General features: G+C 47.4%; 1 protein-coding gene and 1 pseudogene across 2 annotated transcripts; both read left to right on the forward strand.

Moving 5' to 3' along the window:
* Window positions 1–4,057: 4,057 nt before the first annotated feature.
* LOC136506772 (protein SLENDER RICE1-LIKE 2-like) lies at window positions 4,058–11,533 on the forward strand (annotated as a pseudogene).
* Window positions 11,534–22,402: 10,869 nt separating this feature from the next.
* LOC136508088 (nuclear transcription factor Y subunit A-7-like) lies at window positions 22,403–25,783 on the forward strand. 2 transcript variants are annotated; one of them, XM_066502705.1, is made up of 6 exons: window positions 22,429–22,482; window positions 23,248–23,395; window positions 24,046–24,206; window positions 24,929–25,000; window positions 25,392–25,556; window positions 25,634–25,783. In XM_066502705.1, exons 2-6 carry the CDS (start codon window positions 23,368–23,370, stop codon window positions 25,640–25,642), a joined length of 435 nt encoding a protein of 144 aa, XP_066358802.1. In that variant the 5' UTR covers window positions 22,429–22,482; window positions 23,248–23,367; the 3' UTR covers window positions 25,643–25,783. The 2 variants fall into 2 exon arrangements, with proteins under 2 accessions (XP_066358801.1, XP_066358802.1); XM_066502704.1 differs by having other exon boundaries at window positions 22,403–22,482; window positions 25,392–25,768.
* Window positions 25,784–27,020: the final 1,237 nt, after the last annotated feature.

The following is a 27,020-nucleotide window of genomic DNA, read 5'->3' on the forward strand; positions in this document are numbered from 1 at the left end:
AAAGACCATCTGAAAGCAGTTCAAGAGTCAATAGCAGGATATCTTCTAGAAAAAGTGCTAAATCCCAACGGCGAGTTCTACTTTGATCTTAAGGAATAAATGATGTAAATTAAATGTTTATTGATATCGTTATTTTCAAGAACAAGATTATGAAAGTGTTGTATATATACATATATATATATATATATATATATATATATATATCTATAATATATATAGTTTCATACTTTATTCGAATATAATAATGCTCAAGATGAGAATTAGATGTAATTATACACATGCGTGTATTTATATTAGCAGCGTAGAATATGTACATAAAAACATATTATATATTAAACAAATACGTGTAACTGAACTGAAAACAAATTAAACAAAAAAAAAGAAAAAGAAAAGGAACCTTTAGTCCTGGTTGGGGTTACCAACCGGGACTAAAGGGTGAACCGTTAGTCCCGGTTGGTGTTACCAACCGGGACTAAAGGGTGCGCCAGGTTCGCTCGGCTGGAGGGCCTTTAGTCCCGGTTGGTGTTACCAATCGGGACTAAAGGTCCCTCTTTAGTCCCGGCTCGATGACCCGGGACTGAAGGTTCCACCTTTAGTCCCGGGATCGTTGTCCCGGCGCGGTAACCGGGACTAAAGGCTGTTACCGCCCGGGACAACAAATCCATTCTGTAGTAGTGGGTATTGATCCTATTCCCTTGCATATGTTCACTCTTAGGTCTTGTGTTCTAATTCGTATTATGTAGCTTTTATTTGTTCTCCTGTTGTTTAACCCTGAGATGCCATCTACTATCTGTATTGTTTCAAAATATGGTTCAATTGTTCATATTTTTTCTTAGTTTCTCTAGTTAATTGTGTGGGTTTTTCTTAAATTTTGTTATTGTAGATATAGTCCACACTAACTCTATAGAGCGGGCCCCACATTATATGGAATGCATGTGTGGCATGCACATGTTTACAATGCCCTATTTTCTACGCATCAGCCCTACTCTTGATTGGCCGGAGCGAGCTCCTTCCACCAACATGTGACTCACCTCTCGTGAGTGGTCAACTCCACTGACATCGAAAAAAATCCAGGGGCCTTAGTTCGGTCAGATGAATGGTCGAAAAAAGGGTTGATCCCCTCGCCACCATCTTGAAAATGACTCAGAAAGACAACAAGGGGCTCGGGGCTCCTGATGAATATCTAACACCAGGGTTACGAAAACCTCTAGATTAATGTCATCATAGCTTAATTGGCCCCCCTAACCTGATTCTCCTAATCGGTTAGGGGCTCAGGGGGCCTAACTAGAGCCCACGAGGCCCTGAGCCACCAGTCGCTCGAGGGACATGTCCGAGCAAAGCTGATTCAAAAAATGTGGCTAAGCCCCTGAGGTAGCCTGGGGCCTCACCTTCAAAGGATCTCAACCAACCGACCAAGGGTTGGAAGGCTAGCTTGGGAAGACGCCTCGGCACACCTGGCAGGACCCTAGCACACGGCAAGAGCCTGACACGTGTGTAGAGGCGCAAAGCGGTCAGGATTGCCGGGACGCATTTCCCTCTATTGTAGTGTCGAGCTGCCAGCTATCGCAGGTTCGTAACCACAACGAGCATCCATGGTTGTTCGTCAGACTCGATGTGTGGGTCTCCAGTGACTCAGACACTCAAAACATGGAAGTGACACAACTTGATTTATCCTAGTTCAGGCTTCTGAGCCCTACGTCTAGCAGTATAGTAATCTTCGTGTTATGAATGCCCAATCAGGGGTTACAATGGTGGAAATCGAGAGTGATTGGTAGGGGATCACTCGGTGCTAACCTAGAGTTCACCGGTATTCTTCCTCGGTCCCTCCTAGAGTTTGGGCCTGATTCGGATCCTCTCTAAAGGAAGTTGAGCATCTCCTTATATCCTAAGGAGGGCACAATGTACAAGTCGGTTTGGTTCTAGTCTATGGCCTATGCACCGAGTGCATGAGTTCTCTGCTGCAGCAGTTGTTGGATGTCATCTTGTTGTGTATGGAGGAGCCGACAGCGACGCAACTGCCTCCATTCTGACACTTAACCGTCAGAGGCTACCTACTGCGACACAGCCTGCCTGGGTGAGCCTTCTCGAGGATTCCTTGGCCTGCAAGGAGCCCACGCCCAAAGGGGCTAATGAGTGGGCCCCAGAGCCCTTTGCTCCTAGAGTTGGTCAAGCCCTTTGTCTTGTTGTGTTATGCTCGTTGCGTGACCCTACCGAGAAAGCGGTCGATAGGGGCCTCACGCCCGTTGAATAGGCAGACGGTGTAGTATCTCCAACCTATTAGGTTCTGGGTGCTTGACTGGTTCATAAGTCAGATCCCAGCCTATAGCTCAGGGCATCGGTTGCTGCCCGAGAGCTGGCCCGGGTGTGCACAGGTTAGAGGTTAGGCTCGGACTGTTGTCGCTCGGTAGCCTAGGGCCATAGCTGTGACCGAGCCCCGAGCCTTGAGTGATGGCAGCGTGGGCGCTCGGGCTCACCCTAACTCCTATTTTGGCAAGGGGTCATGCCCAGAGCATGATGCAAGCGGATAAGGGGAGTGCCAGGACCCACTCTTTAGCCTCTCCAGGCTTCGTCTCCCTTAGTGTGCAAGGAACACTAGGGATTGGGTGAGCCAGTGACGGGCGGAGCAGGCGTGTACCCGGCAAAGGCTACCCCAGGCGGTTTCCACATTGGCCCTGTTCGCTTCTCTTATAATCCGTCTTTTTCAAGCTTGTTTTTTCAGACGGAATAGTGTTTTTCCTCTCACAACAAATCAGCCAGAACAGTGTTTCAACTTGTTTTCTCAGCGAAGCGAACAGGGGCCAATTGTCGGTCATGACCTCACCTAGAGCAGCGATGCCACCAATGCCAGAAGACAGGCGAAGAATCCTAGATCGCTCCCTTGAAGGGAAAGACATCTAGAGAAAACCCTAGTTACGTATGCTCTTTGTCCTCTAAGATATAAGGACGGGCAAGGAGCACCACTAGGTTGACGATAGAACACATAGAGCATACCAGGATACCCATTTGTTCCAAAATCGACACGATATCTTCCTTAGATCCGAGCTAGTAGCACGCTCCTCTCTCTCTCTCTCTTCATTGTAAGAGCTCGCTTGAACATTCTAATACGAAGAACCCATTGCTGACCTAAACCAGGATAAACCCCTTTATGTCTTGAGTGTTAACCACCAAAGTCCCACACATTGACTACTAATTGGCCACTAGTTACTAGTTGTGGTTACGATCCCATGACATACATCAACCACACAAATCTACTTGTTGAGATTAAACATGACATTAATCAGTTGGACCGCTACAACTATATATGTTTTACTTCAACTGTAGCAATAAATATTTGCCTTATTTTTTCTAATAAAATCCCTAACAACCATGGCAGTCACCGGCACCAGCCATGCCAGCCAGTCACTCACCCAACATGTAATGATGGGTATTCAACGCTCCACATCAGCACCATCTCTAGGTTCGCCTCCACCTGTATACTCGACGTCACTACCCTAACTGACAGTGATCATGCATGGTAAATTAGATGCCCCATGGGCCACCTGTCAGTTGTACAGTCCTCACCACGTCCTAGTAGGGATGGTCCTCACTGATTTTTTTTCAGTAGTTACACTATACAAAGATACGTCGACTATGATTGCCTGTTACGTGAACTGGGGTCTAATTCCTAACTTTATACAACTATGCATGCATCACTCAAGTTCCAGTGATAAATCTCTCTCACTTAATACGTGAACAGTCCAATTGCTAGCTTTGCGACAGCTATGTATGCGTCACTCAAGCTCTAACCATGAACAGTTCTACTTTTTTCACCAAAATCCTCAGCAAACATACAAATCACCCACAGATTGAGATTCATACTGCCACCTAGCCAGTCACCCATCCACATGAAACGTTGGATATGTCGTGTTCCACCTCAGCACCACCACTGTCTCCATCCACCTGTTAGCATGATGTCACTACCTGCACCCGTCCATATCTATAAGAACACCACCCATGGACGCTGACACTATTGGATAGAAGAACACTCCACTTTCGTTCACCTCCAACGAGCTCGATCATGGGTCACATCCCCTTCACCTGGCTACCCATGAGCCCCGACGCTGCAGCAACGCTCACCAACACCTTCCCGGCCCCTATCCCTACCACCACCACTGGTGGCACCATCATGCAACACCACCTCAACTCACGGATGTATGCATCTCTTGTGCCGCCCGCGGTCCAAACCACCGCAGAGGCAGCAAGGCGATGCCAGGAGGAAGAAGATGTATCTATCCACCTGGTCCACCTCCTCATCATCTGCACCAGCGCCATCCAGGCGGGTGACTACTCGGTCGCTCACGGCAACTTGTCCGAGGCACGTGTGATCCTCAAGAAGATCCCGACTTCAACTGGGATCGGGCGTGTAGGGAGCCACTTCGCCAAAGCGCTGGCGCAGCGCCTCTTCCCAGCATACCCACACGCGGCGGCGCTGCCTACTTCGCCTTCTGCTGCAACAGCCGGTGGCAACATACAACCATTTCTACGATGCAGGGCCATACCTCAAGTTCGCCTACTCCACGGCGAACCGAGCCATCCTGAAAGCGTTCGAGGGATTGCAAGCACGTGCACATCATTGACTTCGCCCTCATGCAAGGGGCTCCAGTGGCCGGCTCTAATGGACGAGCTTTCCAAGCATGAGGGCGGGCCGCCGGAGCTCCGCATCACAGGCATCGCCTAAACCCGATGAGTGGCCATGACGAGCTCCATGAGGTAGGCATCCGTCTCGCCAAGTTCACTGCGCTATGTGAAGATCCCCTTCACCTTCCTAGGAGTTTGCGCCGACCATCTGGATCAACTGACCGCCTGGCTTCACCTCAAACTCAGACCCGATGAGGCGTTAGCCATGAACTCCATCCTGTAGCTCAACCGCTTCCTCGTTGACCCAGGACCCCGACGATGTTGGTCCCGAGATCTCCGGCATGGGTGAGTCGAACTGCTCACCAGTCGATGCCGACCACACACTACGGCTGAAGGTAGAAGAAGGGAGGGAGAACAGAGCACACACACACAGCACAAGCACCAGCGTTAGCTGAAGCTCTGCAGAGGAGATGGCAAAACTGAACTCGTTCACTTTACTGAGTTGTAGTGCGAAGCTATATATACAACTCTACCCATCTAATCCTAGTACACAGACATGCCAGGCTACCATGGTGCTACAGTGACTAGATGTGACAGCAAGGCTACCCCTAATGTGGCTACAGTGCGGTAGGGGAGTCTTTCGGCGTCTGCCCCTGCCGTGGCTTTAGTGCAGCAACAGGGGAGCCCTTTCGGCGCCTCCCCTGCCGCGCGTACATAGATGGGAGAGCAGAAGATTATAATTCTTCCCTTAATCCTGCTACTAACCCTAGAACCTCCACCGTGCTGATCATCTTCTTCAGATCCATGAACCAAAGATGGCTGAGCGGCTTGGTGAGGATGTTCGTGAGTTGCCGACCAGTTTTAATGAACTCGATGACGATCTACCCTCCATCGACACAGTCCCTGAGGAAGTGGAACTTGATGTTGATGTGCTTGCTCCGGTCGTGGAGAACCAAATTCTTCGCGAGGGCGATGGTGGGCTGGTTGTCCACCATCAGTGCTGGTGGATGAGCTTCCACACTGGTCAGCTCGCCCAGCAGCCGGCGTAGCCACACAGCTTGGCACGCCACTATGGCCACTGCCACGTACTCTGTCTCGCACGTGGATAGCACCACCACCTTCTGTTTCAGCGACAGCCATAAGATTGGAGCTGGCCCGAGGAAGACGAGCACGCCAGAGGTGCTCCGCTATCCGTCGATGTCCCCCGCCATGTCTGCATCACTAAACACAGTGAGCTTTAGCCCACTTTTGTTGGTCTTGGGGAAGACGATCCCCTGATCCACCACCCCCTTGATGTAGCGCGGCAGCCACTTCACCATAGCCCAGTGATCCTCCCGGGGATCCTCCATGAAGCGACTGATGTAGTCCACGGCGAACGCAATGTTCGATCTCATGTGGACTAGGTAGCACAGACCACCGATGATGCTTCAGTAGAGTGTTGCATCTACCTTCGCCACGGTGCTAGCCTTCGTTAGCTTCAGCCGCTCCTCCATCAGAGTCATGCATGGCTTGCACTTAGCCATGCCGCTTCGCTCCAACATCTTCAAGGCGTACGCGCTCTGACCGAGCGTAAGCACCTCCTTCCCCTGTCTCACCTCGATGCCGAGGTAGTAGGAGAGCACACTGAGATCGCTCATTCAAAAACGAGCTACCATCTCGTGCTTGAAACTGTCGATGTCTTCCGCACACACGTCGGTGACTATCAAGTCATCCACATACACGTCGACGATGAGCTCCTCCTTCCCCATCACCGAGTGTAGAGCATGTGCTCGGTTGTGCATCGCGTGAACCCAAGCTTGCCTAGCGTGGTGTCAAGCTTGGCGTTCCACGCTCGCGGGGCCTACCGTAGCCTGTAGAGCACCTTGCGCAGTTGGAACACCCTATGCTGCGCTCCCTTGACGGCGAAACCCAGAAGTTGCCTAACGAAGACCATCTCTGCCAGCTCATCATTGAGGAAGGCCGATTTTACATCCAGGTGATGGATGCGCCACTCCTTCACTGCTACCAAAGCCAGTAGCAGTCGGATAGACTCCATGCGTGCTACCAGCGCAAAGACTTCCTTGAAGTCGATGCCCTCACGCTGGACAAAGCCTCGGGCGACGAGGCATGCCTTGTGCCTCACAATGGCGCCACGCTCGTCCTACTTGACCTTGTACACCCACTTCAGGCCGATCGAATGGCATCCTAGAGGTGGATCGACAAGCTCCCAAGTCTCGTTTTCCTCGATTGCCTTCATCTCCTCTAGCATCGCTCGTCGCCAATTTGCATCGTGCTCGGCCAGCGCGAACATGGGTGGTTCCTCTGCACTGACGAGAAGCAGCTCTGGGTCATTGAGCAGCCGACCTACCAGGCCTAAGGACCTTGTGTCGCCAATGATGTCGTCCAGCCTATGGAACCACACCTCCTTACCATCGTGGAAAGCATCCATGAACTCTGTGATGTCACTTGGAGGTGAGGCGAACTCGATCGGCGTCGATGAAGTCCCATGTTCCGCCGGAGTGGTCAGCACAGCACCTAGAGTGCTCGGCACCTGGCTGCAGTGCTCGGAACTACTCCTGGACCACTCGTCATCACTCCTGGAGTGGTTGGCACCACTGTAGGAGTGCTCGGCACTAGTCTTGGAGTGGTCGGCGCTACTACAACACCTCTCGACTCTGCTACGAGAGCGTTCAACACCTATCTTGGAGTGGTTGGCACCACTGTAGGACCGCTTGGCACCACTCTCGGAGTGCTCAACACCACCCCAAGAGTGCTCGGCTCTGTTGCTAGAGTGGTCGGCACCTCCTCTCCAGCGTCTCCACCATCGTGGATGACTAAGTGCTCGATGATTGATGAAGCTGTCAGCTTCCCCCATGCCCGGACTGTCCCAGTACTAGGTCGCCTTCTTGTCGAACACAACATCGTGCAAGACAACCACCTTGTCTCCGCATGGGTCATAGAGCCGGTATGCCTTGGTACCTTCCTCGTAGCCTAGGAGCACCATCGGTGTGCTCCTATCCCACAGCTTGGTGAGGACCGGCTTCGTCTTCCTGACATGGCTGATGCAGCTGAATGTCTGAAGGAAGGACATGCTCGGCTTATGCCCATACCAAGCTTCGAACGACGTCTTGCCCTTCAGGTCCTTGGTGGGCATGTGATTGAGGATGAACACCGCCATGGTCACCGCCTCACCCTAGAACCTTGTCGGCATGCTCTTGGCCTTCGTCATGAATCGAGCCATGCCGACCACCGTCTGATTCTGCCACTCCACCATGTCATTCTGCTATGGCGAGTACAGCACGGTGTGGTGTCGCACCATACCCTGATCCATGTAGTACGTAGCGAACTCCACTGAAGTGAATTCGCTGCTGCGATCAGTCCACAGCATGCGCAGCTTCTTGCCGCTCTCCGCCTCCACGTGCACCTTGAACTTCTTGATCACCTCCGCCGCCTTGTCCTTGCTCGTCAGGAGTTACAGCCACATATAGTGACTGCAATCATCCATGAGCAGGAGGAAGTACGCCGACCACCATTTGTGGCTGGCGTGATTGGTCCACAGAGATTGCCGTGGATGAGCTCGAGAGCATCCACCGCGCGATACTTGGCCGCCTTTGGGAACGACAGCCTCCTCTGCTTCTCGGCCAGGCAGCTATCACACAGCTCTCATGTATGCTTGATGTGGGACAGCCCTCGGACCATCTTCTCTAGCCGACTGAGCGCGTCGAAGCTGAGATGGTCGAACCGAGCATGCCACAACCATGGCTCCTCGGTGTGCCATGCTGCCAGGCACACCGGCTGCTCCACCTTCAAGTCGAGCAAGTACAATCGATTACGTGAGCGTTTTACCTTCGCAAGAAGACACCGCTCCCGATCCCGAATCTTTAGGATCCCACTCTCGATCAATACCTCGCATACGCGCTCGTCCAGCTGCCTGATGCTGACAATGCTTGAACACAAGCTACGGGATGTAGTACACATCTGTCAACGCATGGTGCTCACCTGTTCTAGGCACCTGAAGATGATGGTGCCGTGCCCTCAAATCGTCACCCTTGAGCCATCACCTGAACTTCACCTGTGCTGGTCACGTTGTCCATCGAGCTCAGAGAAGGCTTCCTTGAGCCCATCATGTGGTTGCTGGCATCAGGAGTCTAGGTACCACCACTGCTCCTATTCATCACTCACACTGTCCGAGGTGGACTTGAGCGTGCTGGTTCATCGAGGTTGACAGCCTTCAGAGCCTTGTCCGTGCCCTTTCACCGCCATCACCACTCCCTTCTCCTTGGCATCAACTGTCGTGCAGTGCACAGAACAGTCAGCCATCAGGAGAGTGGCCTCATCATCCTCATCAGCCTAGCGCTAAATGAGCCTCAGCCTTCTTCTCCTGCTTACGATTTAGGCACTCCTTTGCCTAATGGCCCATCTTCCTGCAAGCGCCGACATGCGTTGGGGTCGACCTTCTTCTTCTTCTTTTTCTTCGAAGAAGCCTTGCCGTGGCGCTTGCCATCACCACCGCGGCTACAGGAGGCTTCCCCTGACTTCTTCATCCGAGCAACCCACTCCTCCTCTGTCAGCAGCAACTTGCCGTTGTCCGTCGTTGCTGTGGCCTGCTCCATGCGCTCATCCACCGCCCGCAGACGGCCTATCACATCCTCAATGGTGAGGATGGATAAGTCCAGCATCGTCTTTATGGAGAGAGCGATCTGGATGTACTTCACCAGCACGGAGTGGAGGTACTTGGAGATCGCCTCTTCTTCGTCGATGGGGACGTCGTGGCTCCTCAGCTTGCTAATGAGCGACTGCAAGCGGAGGGAGAAGTCCTCCACTGACTCACCATCCTTGAACTTGAGATTGGCGTACTCCTGCTTCAGCAGCTGGGCCGTCGCCTTCTTTGCGTGGTCAAAGCCGACGCGCATCGCTGCAATGGCCTCCCACGCTTCCTTAGCAGAATTCTTCGCCTCCAACAGCTCCCTGTACTCCGTTGGCACAGCAATGAGGATAGCCTCCAACGTTGATATATCATCTTCGTTGTCGGTGCCCTTGTCAATCGCATTCCAGAGTCATCGGGCTCTGAGCTTGACCTTCATGGTCACCGCCCACTCGTCATAGTTGGTGCGAGTAAGCGTCGACCAACTGATGCTGCTAACCTCTCGCACCGTGCGCACGACGACCTCCTATCGTGGCTGGACAACCACAGCAGTGCCGCTGCTGTCGCCCATCTCCAAACCATACGTCATCGCCAGCGGTTAGTCCAGCGACAGCGCTTGTACGACTCTGATACCACTTGTTATTCTCGAGATCTCCGGCACGGGTGAGCCGACTGCTCACCATCGTTGTCAACCTCACACACTACGGCTGAAGGTAGAAGAAGAAAGAGAGAATAGAGCGCACACACATATAGCACAAGCACTAGCATTGACCGGAGCTCTACAGAGGAGATGGTAAACTGTAACTCAGTAAAGAGAGCGAGTTTAGTTTTGTCATCTCCTCTGCAGAGCTCCGGCCACAGCGGCGTGCCAAGCTGTGTGGTTGCGCTGACTGTTGAGCGAGCTGATCGGTCTAGAAGCTCACCCACCAGCACTGATGGTGGACAACCAGCCCACCAGCACTGATGGTGGCCCTCGCGAAGAATCCGGTTCTCCACGACCGGAGGAAGCACATCGACATCAAGTTCCACTTCCTCAGGGACTGTGTCGATGGAGGACAGATCATGGTCAAGTTCTTCGAAACTGGTTGGCAACTCACGGACATCATCACCAAGCCACTCAGTCGTCTTCGGTTCACGGAGCTAAAGAAGATGATCAGCATGGTGGACGGTCTAGGGTTACAGCAGGATTAGAGGAAGAATTATAAAGTAATCTGCTGCTCTCCCCTCTATGTACGCGCGGCAGGGGCAGGCGCCGAAAGGCTCCCCTGCTGCTGCACTGTAGCCGCGGCAGGGGCAGGCGTCGAAAGACTTCCCTGCCGCACTGTAACCATAGCAGAGGTGGCGCCAAAGTCAGCCCTGCTGTCACATTTAGTCATTGTAGCAGCGTGGTAGCCTGACATGTCTGTGTACTAGGATTAGATGGGTAGAGTTGTATATATATAGCTTCGCAACACAACTCAGTAAAGAGAGCAAGTTCAGTTTTGCCATCTGCTCTGTAGAGCTCCGGCCAACGCTGGTGCTTGTGCTGTGTGTGCGCGCTCTGTTCTGCCTCTCTTCTTCTATCTCCGACCGTAGTGCGTGGTCGATAACGATGGTGAGCGGTCGGCTTACCCGTACCGGAGATCTCGGGTATAACAGACGAGTCGACCCTGCCGGCGCCGATACACATCCTCCTCAAACTAGTGGTGAAGCTAAAGCCCAAGATCTTCATTGTGGTCGAGCAGGAGGCGGATCACAACAAGCCGCTGCTACTGGAGAGGTTCACCAATGCCCTCTTCCACTACGCCACCATGTTCGACTCCTTGGAGGCCATGTGCCCCGTCACTGCTAGCGTCGTCGGCGGAAGCACCACCATCACCCGAAGCTCATTCGCAGAGGCATACCTCCAGGGGCGAGATCTTTGACATCATCTGAAGCGAGGGCAGCGCCCGCACCGAGCGGCATGAGCTGTTTACCGCCTGGAAGGAGAGGCTCACCCGTGCGGGGTTCACCCAGGTGGAGTTCGACCTCAGCGAGGCCAACATGGCGATAGCCGACCTGATCAGCGTGACTTCCTTCTCCGGCCCCGGGTTCGGCATCCTGCAGGGCTCCGGCGGCCTCGCACTGGCGTGGCACGGCCGCCCGCTGTATGTGGCGACGGCTTGGCATGCGATGGGCGGAGGAAACGCTGCCGGTGCCGCCATAGCTCACACCAAAGGGGGCAATGCCTACCAGAAAGGTAGGAACGGTAGCAGCAGCAGCAAGGGCAGCCGTGGCAGCCGTGGAGTAGCTGGAGGAATAACCATCCTGTAAGTCAGTAATAGCGAGAGGGTGATGAGTCGAATAATAATGTAAGATTAATAATGTTGTCGTAATCTGGTTTCAGTCGTGTGAACTTGTGATGAATAATTGTTCTGTCTAAATATCATGAGACTTGGAAGAAGGAGAATGTTTGCAGCGAATTCAATGAGATTTTGAAATGTTAGCCCCGATGATCTCTGTTATGAAACATACATATGCTGTTGTTCAAATCAGTGTTGGAGATCCTTCAAGTGTGAATTTCATGCTTTGATCCGATCCTTAACTAGTAGTTTTACATAGAACAGAGATCGAAAACTCGTATTTCTCAACCCGCTCGCGATGCAACCACATTCTGAGAGTTTTTTATTATTATTTTTAAGAACAGCTAGGTATGGTAAAAAAACAGGTTAAGAAACAAACATTGCCATAAATATATACAGGCATACCATAACATATACAAGATGCGCGGAGTAGAACCAGATTTGGAGTCGCCAAAACTTAACCTCCGTACGTGTTGTGAAAAACAAATTTAGCAAGTGAGTGTGGTACCTTTCAGAGAAGTAATTTACTGCAGAAAGAAAATCTAGGCATATAGAAGTGTGAAATTCATCTAACGGCGTACAACGCGCATCGAGCCTCTCTCCGTTTCTTCCAAGCCTGGCTCGCGAGGGCTCACGCGTCGCGGCCCGTGAGAGAGAGAGAGAGTGCGTGGCTACAAGGCAGAAAGCTGACAGCCAAACAACATTGTTGTGTGTAGCCTGTTTTTATCGACGGGCAAGCAAACAACCTGTTGTTGCATACACTGAGACTGGCCAAGTCAGTAATCGCGAGCACGCCGAGCGGTGCAACGTACGGGGCTAGGTCCTTACGTCACGGTGGACGGTGGACACAGGCTGCAACATGCGAGGTGCGATGGAATGCATCGGGGTTGGTGGTGGCACTGAGTTTGAGGCGCAACGGTAGGCAATCAACGCGTGAGGTTTGAGGTGTGAGTTTGTTCCTCGGTGGCCGTTTGCGTGCGTATTCATTAAGGGCGTGATTGGTTGCCCCGACGGGACGGTCCTAAGGCTCATCCGGCACGAGTTGGTGCAGTGAGGGTGTGATTGGTATCCCGGCTCGCAACCATATGCCTGCTCTTCTCCATACCTTTCCCCTCCGCCATCCCGCACGCCTCCATCTTCTCTATTTCTCCTTCCCTCTCGGTCCTGGACACCGCGATGCTTGGCGGGAACGATTTCGGCTTGCGCAGGAGATCCTCGTCCTGGGCTAGGGTTACCGCCCCCATTTCGCGCCTCTCCTTCCTCCTCTGGTTTGGTGCGCTCTCTCCTCTTCCTCCCCATCGAGCTCGCTTGACCTATACGGTCAACCTCCACCGGCAGGATTCGTGTTGGTCCTCCAGTGCTCCTACAGTATATCTCACATGCCCCCTATCTCCTACCCCTCTCTGTGCGGTGATTTCTGTTGAATCGTTTGTGGATTTTGTTTGTCCGTCCACTGATATTAGGGTTCATGTTCTTAGATACTTAGATCTGGGATGACATTTTTGCTGATCTACATGTTTACATTTGCTTTCATCTTGTTACGCCCTCTAGATCTGTATGATGTGCACCTCTTATTTGTTGTACACATGTGTTGTCGCCTAGATTTTGCACATGATGATGCCTAGTCCGATTTACAAACTGAGCAAAGTGCCTTGGTCGATGATGTTTACTTTGTAACCCTAGGCGCTGGAGGAGCACCCTATGGTGTGGTAGCCGCGTCTTGCTTAAGTCCATAGCTCTTATTCTAGTGAGGGTTCTTTGTGCTGAAGCATCTAGAATTTATGACTGTGATGTTCAATCTCTTCATATGACTGTGATGTTCAAACTCTTGATATGTATTTGGCCAATGATGCAACATGAAAAATAAACTCTGAGGTGGCTGCAATTTGTTTTTTGTGCATTCTATATGATTCTCATGACTCTCATCAAACCATGGGACATGATCTTAGTTTTCTTCTATCTGTTTTTGTTTGCCTTGGCAGCCACCTATGATTGAGTATCTAGAAATTGCTACCAACACATCGTTAAGCTGAGGCCTCACTTACTTTGCCAATGATGATATCATATTAAGCATGTCAACTACGTTACCAAGAACTGATGACCTTGAGCTTGTGTTGAGGTACTGGAACTTTGTTTCTTACTCTGTTTGTTTCTTATGCTCCAAGCTCAAGGTCAACCGAGGAGCAACTGATATCTGAGGACCAATGTGTTGAATACTACATCATTTGATCACCATCTTATTATTGGTATTTTGTGTACCTGGGCTACATGCCATGCACAGGTCACTGGTTTTTCAAACTGCTGAGTAGGGTGGTAACCTCACCAAAACCATACCTGGGTGCTCACACCTTCTGTCGTGCGCAAACCAAACACAGCTGGGCACACCAATTCATACCACAAAACCGTCCACACAAGCAACCAAACACAATTCCTATGATCTAGTATGCTACACTCATTTGCAACCAAACAGGCCAAGGTGCATGGTCTCATCTAGGATAGTTCGAGCCTGCACAGGCCCTCCATCCCGGCTGGCAAACCAAGGAGCAACCAATCACGCCCTAACTGGACAAGGGTTAGTTGGTGAGCTTTCTCCTAGATTATAAATATTACAATGTTTTGGCATGATTTACAAAGTGAACAAACCATTTGAACTAATGGTTTGTGTAAGCATGCCACTAGTGTAGATCAATTTACACTAACGGTGGCCTTAAGAAAACCATAATTGTAAATATTTACAAAGGCGGTTTTCAAGTGATGTCAGTAAAAACACCACACCACTAGTGAAAATCCAAAAAATACATGAAAGGGCCTCTAGCCTAGTGGTTAGAACACCGGAGTAGCATCCAACAGGCCTAGGTTCGACTCCACGTGAGAACGAATGAAACAGGCTTGAAATAAAAAAATAAAAAATAGGTTAGGGTTTCCCCTGCTGATGACTTCGGTCAAAAAAAAATCAAAAGATATCGTCAGTACAAACTGTTGAGCTTTTCATAGGTCAGCACTAATTTGATTGGCGGAGATCATAATGTTCACGCCTCAGGGGTAGAGGCTATCCAGTAGAAAACTCAAAATAGTGTTGGTAAATTTGACCTTACTTGTAAGCCTATTTATTTTTAAAAAAAAACAAACCAAGAAGAGAGATCATATCCTTCGATATTGTTAAATAAACAAGGTTCAAGGACATTTATGCATACAAATCTCTCACAACTAAAAAGACCAAAGAGGAGACACCGTTTTGGTGTGACAAAAACTTCACCTCACCTCGGCGGTCTACCCCTTGCGATCCCCGCCCGCTTTCACCGCACTTCACCCGCGCGATAGAAAAGGAAACCGCCATCAGCTCGCCTCCACGATCGTCAGGCCATTAAAAAAAGTTAAGTCACGATCACCACAACACCTTGCCCTTCCAGGCCGTGCCCTTCCAAGGAAAGTCACGATCACCGTGACTCCGTGCCCATCCAAGGAAAGTCACGATCACCACGACGTCGTGTCCTTCCACGCCCTGTCCCGTCGTCTCGATGTCGCCGCCATCGACACACGCCAAGCACGCGGAATAAGGATGCCGCTCCGACGTCCGTTGCAACAGGTCATCGATCTCGCCACCGCAGTCCGCGGACCCTGCAACAGATCGATGATCCTCGCCGCCTCTACTTCCTCCTCGCTGTGCCGCTTGTCCAGGTTTTCCCTCCCTCCCTCCCTACTGTTCATAATCCTCAAGGGGCTACTGTTCATGATCCGGCACGCGCATGGGGAGTGTGGCCAGCACGCATGATGGCATGCGTACTTGGTCTGGTTGAATGATCGTTCTGTCTAGAATTAGTAGGGTTTCTCTTTCTCTTGTCCTTGGCTCCTTGCTCTGCGATCGTGGCGTGACCAACTTGTGGTGACCCTCGCGTGAGAAGATCGATCAAATTCCTCTTGTATGAAATTGTATGAAAACAGTTGACTGAAACTTGTATGAAAAAAAGACACTGAAAAACTGTACCTAGGCAATTGTATGAATACATGCAGTTAACTGAAAGTGTTAAGAGAAAAGACACTCTGTACCAAACCAATTGACTGAAACATGCAGTTAACTGAAACTTGTATCATGTGACTGAACTTAATCCGACAAAAGAGCAGGAACTCTACTGCAGCAAACTGAAAGAGTACCATTAACAAATGACTGTAGCAACTCTACTGCAGTTTACTTAAAAAATGTACTATAGGAAGTCCAACACAGAAGAGTGAAAAACAGACTGAAAGTATAACTGAAAAGAAGACTAAATAACAGACTACAACAAGTACTATTGGCTGTCCAACAACATACTGGAGTAGACTGAATAACCATACCTGAAGCTTGCACACCATCGGCTTCAGGTTCAGTAAACGGCACTCCATCTGCATCACCTCTATTTGTTGATGCAGAGTGCACACCATCGGCTTCAGATTCAGGTAACTGCACTTCATCGTTATCCAAGAGCACTGTTTGTTTACACTTCATTATTGAAGGAGACTGGATATCCCTAATATAATGTATGTACATCACTTTGGAATGTGTTTTTCGACGATTTACTCATGGCAGGGGTGACCTGCTGCTGCTCGAGCTTGTCGACACAATGCTGCCAAAGTGTTTGTGCTTTTTGAGGGTTCATTCAGTTGTTCTCTTATGTAACTCCATCTACTAATGGCGCCTCACTCATCCAATGATTTGAATTATCTCAGTGCTACTGACAATTAGGAATTTCTCAACACTGGGATCAATATGGAACTTTGTCAGGCAATCTCATATAAGTGACTGCACTATCCACAATATCCCAGTCAGTTCTCTATGTTAAAAAGGACCTTTTGGGTTTGTTTATTCATCTATTGGGCTCTTAATTTCAGGATTTTAATGCCTTTTCTTATTCCTATATTGCTTCTCTTAATTTTTCCAGGCTCTTGAATTAGTGTAGCAGAGTGGTGGCAGATCCTGGGTATTCGGAACTGATGACATGCTGCCTGATCAGTGCCTGTATATCAGCACGACAATTGACTGTATATCAGCATGACAATTGTAAGGACAATTGTATGTATATCAGCACGACACGTACATGCAAACATCTGCTCTCAATAGAATTATCCTATTTTAATATTTGTTGTATGACATGGGATTTTACATATGAACGAATTTTGACATGAAGTATAACTATTATCGTGCGATCCTATTTTAATATTTGTTATCTTATTGTGCTATCCGTGTGTTTTTAGTACAAAAGTTTAGTTGTCCTATAGCAATCCACGGGCACGAACCTGGTCAAAAAATAAAGCAAGATGTTTAAGCCACATATGAATTCTTGAAAGAAAAAAGATAGAGCTCATGCCATTATTTAAAAAAAAATCGTGCACCTGTAAAATGATATAATTTTGTTTGATACAGTTTTTGTCCTCCGGTAGAAACTATTCTTTTTGAAAGTCGTGCACCTGGAAGACGATTTTTTAGGTGTGTCGGCCTCCCATCGGACGAAAGCCGTTTCATCATGGTTAAGCGATTCCTCAATTTCGTCCTACGCTAGGGTACAACGATTGCTAGACAAAATCAACCCATATCAAACAAATAATATCTCTTACTCCCTCCGTTCCAAATTATGAATCGTTTTGATTTTTTTTGGTACATCAAATTTGTGGTTAGATAGATAACAAATTCGTTGTACCGAAAAAAGTCAAATCAACCTATAATTTAGAACAGGGAGTACAAGACAAAACGCGCACCAGGCATGCTCGCACGATGATTCAGCCACGTCAGCAACATGTCCTCACACATCAGACATCACACCATTGGCCTATTTTTTGGGGTTTATTTTCCTTTTCTTTTATTTTAGAAACTACACTTTTTTTGGGGGGGGGAGGGGGGGGGGCGGGGGGCATTATTATTGCGCGCAACCTGCCGACAGTAACAGCCCACTGTCCACAACACAGAGATGCAAGCTATTTTTTCTTGTATAATCTAATTTTGCACATTTATTTTTTTAGGACCAATTTTGCAGATTTTTTGTAAAATCAGCATTAAACTAAAACACTGGCATCAAGCCCAAATCTTAAAGAAGGAACGTTCCGTATGGGCTTGCTTCAATGAACCAAACCTGGCCCGTGTAGTTGTAACTATTCAGTTGGGTGGGCCGGGCTAGAAAAAAAAAGGCCACATCGTTTCCTCTGTGGCCCAGCTATTCAGCCACCTTGCTCTCTTTCTCACATAGCGACCAGCAGTGTATCTGGATTCCAGCGAGTGATTTCTTCCTTTCCTCTTTCACATAGCGATCAGGTTCAGTCCATTCAGAAAAATGGGTTCAGTGCATCTGGATTCCACAGAGTGATTTCACTCGTTAAGTGTTTTCAGGACGTCGCCACCTCCCTCTGTATAAAAAAATACACTGTAGAAAATAAATAGATCCCTCGTTAAGTGAACTAGAAAGACAGGCGCGGCTTCGTAGGCAACCAGCCTCATTTGTATTTGACTTCTATGTTCTCTAGTAACTCCTGAATTTAATCCCCATGTTAATCTCTCAATCCGGAAACAAATTATGACAGTCGAGATCACAATGGGCGTCTGGACCGACGCTATCTTGGACGCTCTATCTTTTTGGGCATAGCGCAGCGGACCAGACCAATAGACAACCGCCCTGCTACCCTACTCCCCCATCTCTGCGACCGATAACTTTTTCACTCCGCCCGTCGCGGTGTTCACCGCGCCATCCGCCCCTCCGCCATCCCATCACGGCGTCCACTCGTCACCGTGCCAGGCGACGCGAATCCAGGCTGCCATAGATCCCCTCCCATCCAAGCTTCTTGCCCCAGCCCCCCAGCCCCCCTCTACATCATCATCGCTGTCGCGCCATACCTCATCCACCGAAGCGGCATGCCGTGGCCTGCTCCTACCGCTGCTCCGCACGCCCACCCTGCTGCTCCTGCCGTTGCTCCTACTCCGCTACCTACCCCGCCCGACGACGCCGACAGGCGCCGCCAGCGCAAGGAGAAGCGCCGAGCCCACGGCGTGGATGCCTATCCGTCCTCGCCTCCTACTACGGCTGTGGAGCCCCAATGCAGACGGTGGAGGAGGCCGCACCAGGGATATGATGCATGTTGCAAGTGTACATTTCAAATATTTTAGAGGTATGTTTCAAATGTTTCACACGGATGTTGCAAAAAGTAGATCGGGATGTTGTGTATGTTGTAATGGTTGTACATGTATGTTGCAAGTGTCTGTCCCCAATGTTTCATCTGTTTTCTCATACGTATGTTGCAAGCGTGTTTATCTGGATGTTGCATATGTTTCACATATATGTTGCAAGCGTGTTTATCTGGATGTTGCATATGTTTCACACATATGTTGCAAGTGGCCTATATTTGCAATGGTTTTTAATTATTTTTGCAAGTGTTTCATATGCATGTTTCAAGTGTTTTCATCTGTCTTTTCTGTATGTTATAAGTGTTGCATCTAGATGTTTCAAAGTAGATCAGGTATTACACATGGGATGTGTGGGGGAAGTGGGAGGGGGCGCGAGCGAACCCCACGCGGGTGACGTTTGGGCGGCGCAGGTGACACAGGCGTGGTCGAGCGACGTTCGGGACGACACAGGGCCTGCGTGGACGTGGGAAACAGAGGGGGAAACCGGCTGCAGCCGCCGGGCGTCCGCCCGGATGTTCGGGCGCTAGCGGTACCGATAATTATTTGAAGGTAGAGTAAGCAACTAAGCGTATAAGTTTGGGGAAGATGATTATCTGTACAAATCTCTTGCAATGGCTCTAGTATCTCGCGATCACTGAATAATTTTTCGAGCCATACAATAAATTATGCTAGTAAATAAAAATAAAAAATGATTGTTTGGTGTTTTGATAAGAAGTTTGCGAGGAAACGAGACCTGTTCTTGTCCATTCATATGTACGCGCGGTGGATTAGCGGATGCGTAATCGTGGCGGTGTCGCTGTCAGGTGTGTGATTAAGGTCTTGTTTAGTTTCTCCTCTAAAATTTAGTTCATATCACATCGTATGTTTGATACATGTATAGAGCATTAAATATAGACTTAAAAATAACTAATTGTATAGATTGTGACTACTTTGCGAGACGAATTTTTAAGTCTAATTAGTCAATGATTTGACAATGTGGTGCTACAGTAAACATGTGCTAATAACAGATTAATTAGACTTAATAAATTTGTATCGCGGATTACCAAAAATTTATGTAATTTATTTTATTATTACTATCAAACACTCGCCTGTGATACTCTCATGTGACGTCTAACGTGACGACGACGGCGACTTAGCGAGTGGGCCGCGCTGGCCTCCGCAGCCACACGTCACGCGAGGGATCTGGCCCACCGGCCACCGCGGACTCTTCGTGGGGCGCCAGCTCACCGTCCACCCGGCTCCGGCGCGGCCCCACGCAAACTGACGGCCGCGATCACGTGCCCGCGCGTGGTTCCCACTTCACTACCTGCCAAAACCTTGTTAAAGGCGCTTTGCCGTGAATGAAGAGACAAAAGATCCTCCAGGCAGTTTTACCCCCGTCTAAAATTTCCAGGTTTGTCCTAACATCTATACATGCTTTTGTAAGTGAATTTCGCACGAAAAATGAAAAATCCCACTTCTTAGAGAGTCAAATAATGTTAGACCAAATATAAAAAAAATACTAATTTTACAATACATTAATAAGTATCACTTGATTAATTATGAAATATATTTCTTTATGATAAACCTATTTGAACTTAGCCAAATATATGGTTTTTTTAACTCCTTATTAGAAACAAGATTTCCAATATTTTAGAACGGAATGAGTACTCATTAACGGTACTTGTTTAGTAAAAACCGGTACTTGTCAAATAATTATGCTACTGTTTTCACGAGGATATATGGTCGGCTATATTTGCAAATAGTGTTGCCGTGTTGAGCGCAAGCATTGGTGCATGTGGTGCAGATTTATCATGATGCTATTTATTATTATTAATCAAAATGGTAAAGTAATAATAAGGAAAAGTGTATGATTTCTTTTTATTAAAATGTAAACTATATTAATTTTTTATGAGGGTGCTCCCATGGATCCAAACGTTCGTGCACACCATCTACCAATACGGAATTATCGTGCTGTTATTAAAATGATACAATACTCCATAAGTAAGAAAAGAGAGCACATGCTTTTTTTTTAGCCAAGGACTATGGCCGTACGTGGAATTTGAATGGTGGTACTAGAAACATCTATTGGTGGAGTGTCGCAGGATTCAAACGATTGTTCCTGCACGCCACCAGTGACACGGATTTACTATCTCTGAGGCTGACCTTATTAAATTTAATAAACTGATGATAAAGTTAAATAAAAAGTCTACTCACGGTATAATTAACTATATATATATGGAAAATTATTTCCTACTCCTAGGGAGTAGTTACTCCCATGTGTATATCTTTAGATTTAAGACGTATATGGCCCAACGAAGTGTATATAGACAGAGTATATGATCATACTAAACCATCGAGGGTAGTATTATGTCAAGTATGTAAATATATATAGAGTATATGGTTATACTTATTTTATATAGTACTGCAGTGTTATTTTAGTAATATATTAAAAAATATGGGCTCTTTTGAAACAATTTCGCGTACTAAGATTTGAAGTATCTTAAATTAAGTATAAAACATACTCAAACTGATAAATTAGTATGCATATATACGTAATGTGGTTTATTGAAGATGGGAGTAACTACTCTCAGTAGCCGCTCCTTGTTTGTGTTGTGCCTGCCTGTGCTTCCTCGTCGCTTTGGTCTGTCCACCTATGGTGTTGGTGTCAGCCGCGGTCTTCTTCTTCGCAGCGGCTACTTAGGTCGCTGACGGATACGTCGTCCTCTTCGCAGCGGCTACCTGGTCGCTGGCGGTCTTCTTCGCAGCGGCTACCTGGTCGCTGGCGGACTTTTTCGCAACGGCTACCTAGGTCGCTGGTGGACTTTGTCGTCTTCCTCTCTCGCGGCGGCTATCTAGTCGCTTGCAGATGGATGCTGAGCTTTTTACCGGTGGATGCTTTGCCACCACGGCTTCACCCACCCTCTGTTGGCGACCATTGCGCGGATGCATCTTTCTTTGGCAGGCATAGTTGGTTGGTGTTTTGTAGTGGAGGTTCCCCCTCCGCGTGTATTCTTGCTGTTTGTTTGTGTCTTTGGGATTCCGTCGGTAATTCTTGGATTACTTGCGAGTCCTTTGTATCCATGTCCTAGCCTTTCTTTTAGCCTTTCCTCTTAATGAAAAACGGGTAAAGAACCGATCGTAAAAAAAATATAATATCTATATCTATATCTCTTATATATTTTCAATCTCTACTAGTATTCTATCTCGCTATTTATACTATCCATATCAGCATCCACTAGCATATTTCATTAGCACATACAATTATATCTTCATTCAAGCTATTTTCGTTACAAAGCCATATTATTCACTAACATATATTTCATTGCCCATATCAAAATGCTAAATCATCCACCAACATGTATTATAATATTTATTCCTTTCCCTGTAAGTAAACGCAGTATAGTTTATCTGCGACTCTCGCGCCAAGTAAAAAAACAAGTCTACCAAATGGTAATTTAATAATTAAACAAAGAAACAAGGGAGAGTAAAAAAATATACAAATTGGCTAGAAATTTGTGGCTGCGATGCATCCAGGTCCACGCGCCCACTGTTGATGCAGGTCACCCATGGTGGGCCCCCACCACCCAGTCCTCCTCCCCTCCAACCCTGCTCTCAAATTTGAGGCCCAAACCCCCGTCGGCCCCATCGACACGCCGCCGGCCACGCCCCGACGACCCCGCCACATCCCACTCCGCCGCTGCCTCCCTCTCCGTCCGCGCGCCCGCCGCCCTCGTCCGGCCAGGCGCGGGTGGTGATCCGCCCGGGTCCGAGCCCGCTCGCTCCTCCTCTCGTCGGTGAGTGTTCGTTCCGCACCCCCGACCCTCTCCGCCTCCCCCTGTGCTCTCTCTGTGTAGGTTCCCTGCGCTTTTGCCCGTTCAATCCGGAGAATTCGCTCTCCCCGTCCACTTCGCCGTGCGTTTGTTGCCCTGCCGCCGCACCTGCGCAATCCAATTCCGCCATAATTCGAGTCGGCTCCTCCAATTCGCGCATAATCCCGCCGAGGTGCGCGGCGGCGCGGTTTGCCTTCCGGAAATTTTAGGGATTCCCATTCAACCCTGTGTCCCTGGCTGTCCTTCCGTTTGGGAATTCTTGTGGTAGGTCGCTCCTGTGCATCTATTGGGGGCCTGTTTGGAAGTTGGGATGCACGGATTCCACGTACAGAACAGACAGTTCAAATTCGCACAGTAACCGAGGGGAATTCACTCAGTGCGAACCGGCCGTGAATTTCGTACATAGCCGTGGATTATTACGCCTGCCGAGTGGGCAGTGGCAGGAAGTTGTAGAGTGTGTGACTTGTTGCTGTTTGCATAATTAGCCGCTAGCTTAGGTTCCCCAGCCTAGCCTTTGGTTGTGCACATGCGCTTCGCTTGTAGTATTTCTCGCCTACACCCATTTGAATTATTCCCCATTCAATTTCCTGCTGTAATGAGGTTGAATCTCGGCTTTGTTGTGGAAAAACAACTTCTGTGGTCTCTGAGATTCCTCACACTTAGGTTTACAATTTTCTTGGTGTACTTCATCCATGGGTTGCTGCTAATGAGCTTTGTGCTTGGGTTCAGGAAAGCTTATGTGTGGCTTCATCCACCAAGATCTGAAGATATCGCATGAGTAGTAGCAGTTAGTGTGGCTTTGCTCTGTGCTTGGTCCTGATTGTGCTTTGCCTTGCAAAGGAAGGAATCATGACCTCTGTTGTTCAAAGTGTTTCAGGTATGCTTGTTTCATCCAAAGTTGTGTCATATTATTTCACTAACACAGTAACACTAGAGTACTGCTTGGGTGTACTATGTTCAGAAATGCCACCCTTTTCTGTGCTGTGAATTACTGTAGAATATTTCATTATGTATGTGTTGCAAACACAGATTGTACAAGCAGTCAGTTACATTTGGCGCCACCAATTCTGTGCTTTGAGTAAGCCCATCCACTGTATGTATGTCGCTGGAAGGAAAGTGCTTTGTGCTGGCAGCTCAGACTGTTGGGCTCAAAGCAGAGTTTAATTGCATGCTCATGCTTTAGATTTTGAAAACAACTTAAACAGTTTTTTCTTTGAATAAACCAGGATACCTTATGTAGTTTTGTATCTATCTAATGTTCTCATGTGCATACATGGCATTATATGTTATAGTAGTTACACCCTGCTGCTACCAAATAGATTTATAGCTGGTGGAAATTTTGAGTGCTCTATGTCATTTAGATTAATTTCTACTGTATAAAATGTTATATTGTGCCTTTTGTTACTTGTTGGTTTATGAACAGTGGTGGCATGCATTAATGTTATTTGTTTTTCTTTAACACATGTGAGTGTGACTTTTTGAGGACATCTAAGTCAATCTTGATCATTCATGTCCCTTCATGGGCAGGTGACCACAGGGCTGAGGATCAACATCATCAGAAGAAGCAAGCTGAACCTGGGGACCAACAAGAAGCCCCAGTTACTAGTTCAGATAGCCAACCAACAGTGGGCACACCATCAACAGATTATGTGGCACCCTATGCCCCTCATGACATGAGCCATGCAATGGTACCACACTTGTAACTTTCACTCTTTACTTATCGATAAATATGGTTCTTTTCATTTGAGTTATGTCTAGGAAAAGGTGGAGGTTTGGTCGTAGTGTGATGTCTAAGTGATAGCATATGTGGTGTCAAATCTCCTTCCCTGCTTCAAACTCTACTTCAAAAGTAATAATAACAGAACATATTCATACCAAAACTATAAAGTGACAAGTACAGTTATACACCATTTCCCTGTTGGCTGAAGTGAAAAAAAAGCATTCCCCTTTTAATCCAGATTCCAGACCATTTGTTGCTAACCAGGGAAGTTATGTGTCATCTCAAAATTTCTGCCATTTCCATCCCTTTGTCACTAAATGGTTGACTATCATCACATTCAAATTAAAATAGCAAAGCTTCTTCATTGAAACTTTGCACACTGGTTGGTAACAATAGTCCATTTTTTTTTCTCAAATGCATATTATTTTCCAACTTTATTAGTCTAAATTGTTACACCTCACATGTGTTTCGCTCGTACTTTTTTGTTGTGATGAATGTTCACTAATTATTTTTAAGCTAACAAGCTTCTAGTTTCAGCATTCTTTTAGACCTTCACTGGAGTGATTGTTGCAGTATTCTATTTTATTTTTTGTCCTTTCAGTTTCCTCTTCTACAATTTTCCATCAAGGTTCATTAATTTCGAGTATGGTGCAATCTATGTTTTCTAATTTCATATTTTGTGTCTGGCAGGGTCAATATGCTTATCCAAATATTGACCCATACTATGGAAGCCTTTATGCGGCTTACGGTGGACAGCCATTGGTAAGCTTTTATGCACTCTCTCCATTAGCAAATACAAGTATTGTAATCCAGTTAAATTTTCCCCAAATACTAGATTGTTTCCACTTTGTGGAACATTTATGATTTACCTAATTTGGGAAATGATTGAAGAGCACCGAGTTCATTTAATTTGACTCCTTTTGTATGCCCAAACCTCAAACCAACCCTGGTTTCAGTCAGAGGCAGTACAAAGTATAAAAGCTAAACATGCTTGTGTGTCTTGAGAGGGTAGGCCAATTTTGCTAGTATTGTTTTATTTGAATTTACAGACAGTTAGAAAAGGATATTTTGCATGACCATGGACCTTCCTGTGCTATTAGGATTCTTTATTTAAACTGATGTCTTGGAGTTAATAAATATGATAATATTTCAGATGCATCCACCGTTAGTCGGAATGCATCCGGCTGGCTTACCTTTGCCTACCGATGCAATCGAAGAGCCTGTGTATGTAAATGCAAAGCAATACAATGCCATATTAAGACGGCGTCAATCTCGGGCTAAAGCTGAATCAGAACGGAAGCTTGTCAAGGGCCGTAAGGTAAATCTTTGTAACCATATTCTGCATTGCCATATGAATTGGAATTTTTAATTAGCTTTTTCTGCCCATGATGCTAGAGCAAATGATCAAGCAAATTTCTCCAATCTACCTTCCCTACTTCCACTTCAAGATTGATCTGCCTCACGTTGTACTATAAATCTTCTGGTGAATGTTATTTTAATTTCAATCTTGCCTGATATCTGAAATTTTAACATAGCACGTTTTTTAATGCCTTCACGGGTGTTGCGTATCACAAAGGATTTAGGAATGTAACTTGGGTGCCACACATTGACAAAGTTGCAACATTGAGTAAACTGAATGCTTTCTAATTTTATCTGTAAGTTACTTTTGGCTAGAGAGAGTTGAATTTGTTAGTATCATGATGATTATTTCTCAAAACTGGAAGACTGATATAAAGATTGTGGTTACCAACTCAGAAAATCTATAAAGTTCTGCCAAGCTCAGATGATCTCACTGCAAGTTGATCACACATGTTTATTGATATCAAGAGTATAAACATGTGTGATCAAACTTGCAGTGAGATCATCTGAGCTTGGCAGAACGTTATAAGGATTTTCTGAGTTGGTACACCACTACCACATCTTATATCAGTCTTCCAGTTTTGAGAAATAATCATCATGATACTAACAAATTCAACTCTCTCTAGCCAAAAGTAACTTAAAACAACTTGATTGCTTATTTCCTTTATCTTTCTGCGGGTGAAATGTTTAGTCATCTTAAATTCGGTCCTGGACGCCGCGATGCTTGGTGGGAACGATTTTGGCTTGCGCGGGAGATCTCGTCCTGGGCTAGGGTTACCGCCCCCATTTTGCGCCTCTCCTTCCTCCTCTGGTTTGGTGCGCTCTCTCCTCTTCCTCCCCATCGAGCTCGCTTGACCTATACGGTCAACCTCCAGCGGCGGATTCGTGTTGGTCCTCCAGTGCTCCGACAGTATATCTCACCTGCCCCCATCTCCTACCCCTCTCTGTGTGGTGATTTCTGTTGAATCGTTTGTGAATTTTTTTTGCCGTCCACTTATATTAGGGTTCATGTTCTTAGATACTTAGATCTGGACGACATTTTTGCTGATCTACATGTTTACATTTGCTTTCGTCTTGTTCCGCCCTTAGATCTGTGTGATGTGCACCTCTTATTTGTTGTACACATGTGTTGTCGCCTAGATTTTGCACATGATGATGCATAGTCCGATTTACAAACTGAGCAAAGTGTCTTGGTCGATGATGTTTACTTTGTAACCCTAGGCGCCGGAGGACACCCTATGGTGTGGCAGCCGCGTCTCGCTTAAGTCCATAGCTCTGATTCTAGTGAGGGTTCTTTGTGCTAAAGCATCTAGAATTTATGACTGTGATGTTCAATCTCTTGATATGACTGTGATGTTCAAACTCTTGATATCTATTTGGCCAATGATGCAACATGAAAAATAAACTTTGAGGTGGCTGCAAT

This window comes from Miscanthus floridulus, chromosome 15, assembly GCF_019320115.1.
Source record: "Miscanthus floridulus cultivar M001 chromosome 15, ASM1932011v1, whole genome shotgun sequence".
NCBI classification, from domain to species: domain Eukaryota; kingdom Viridiplantae; phylum Streptophyta; class Magnoliopsida; order Poales; family Poaceae; genus Miscanthus; species Miscanthus floridulus.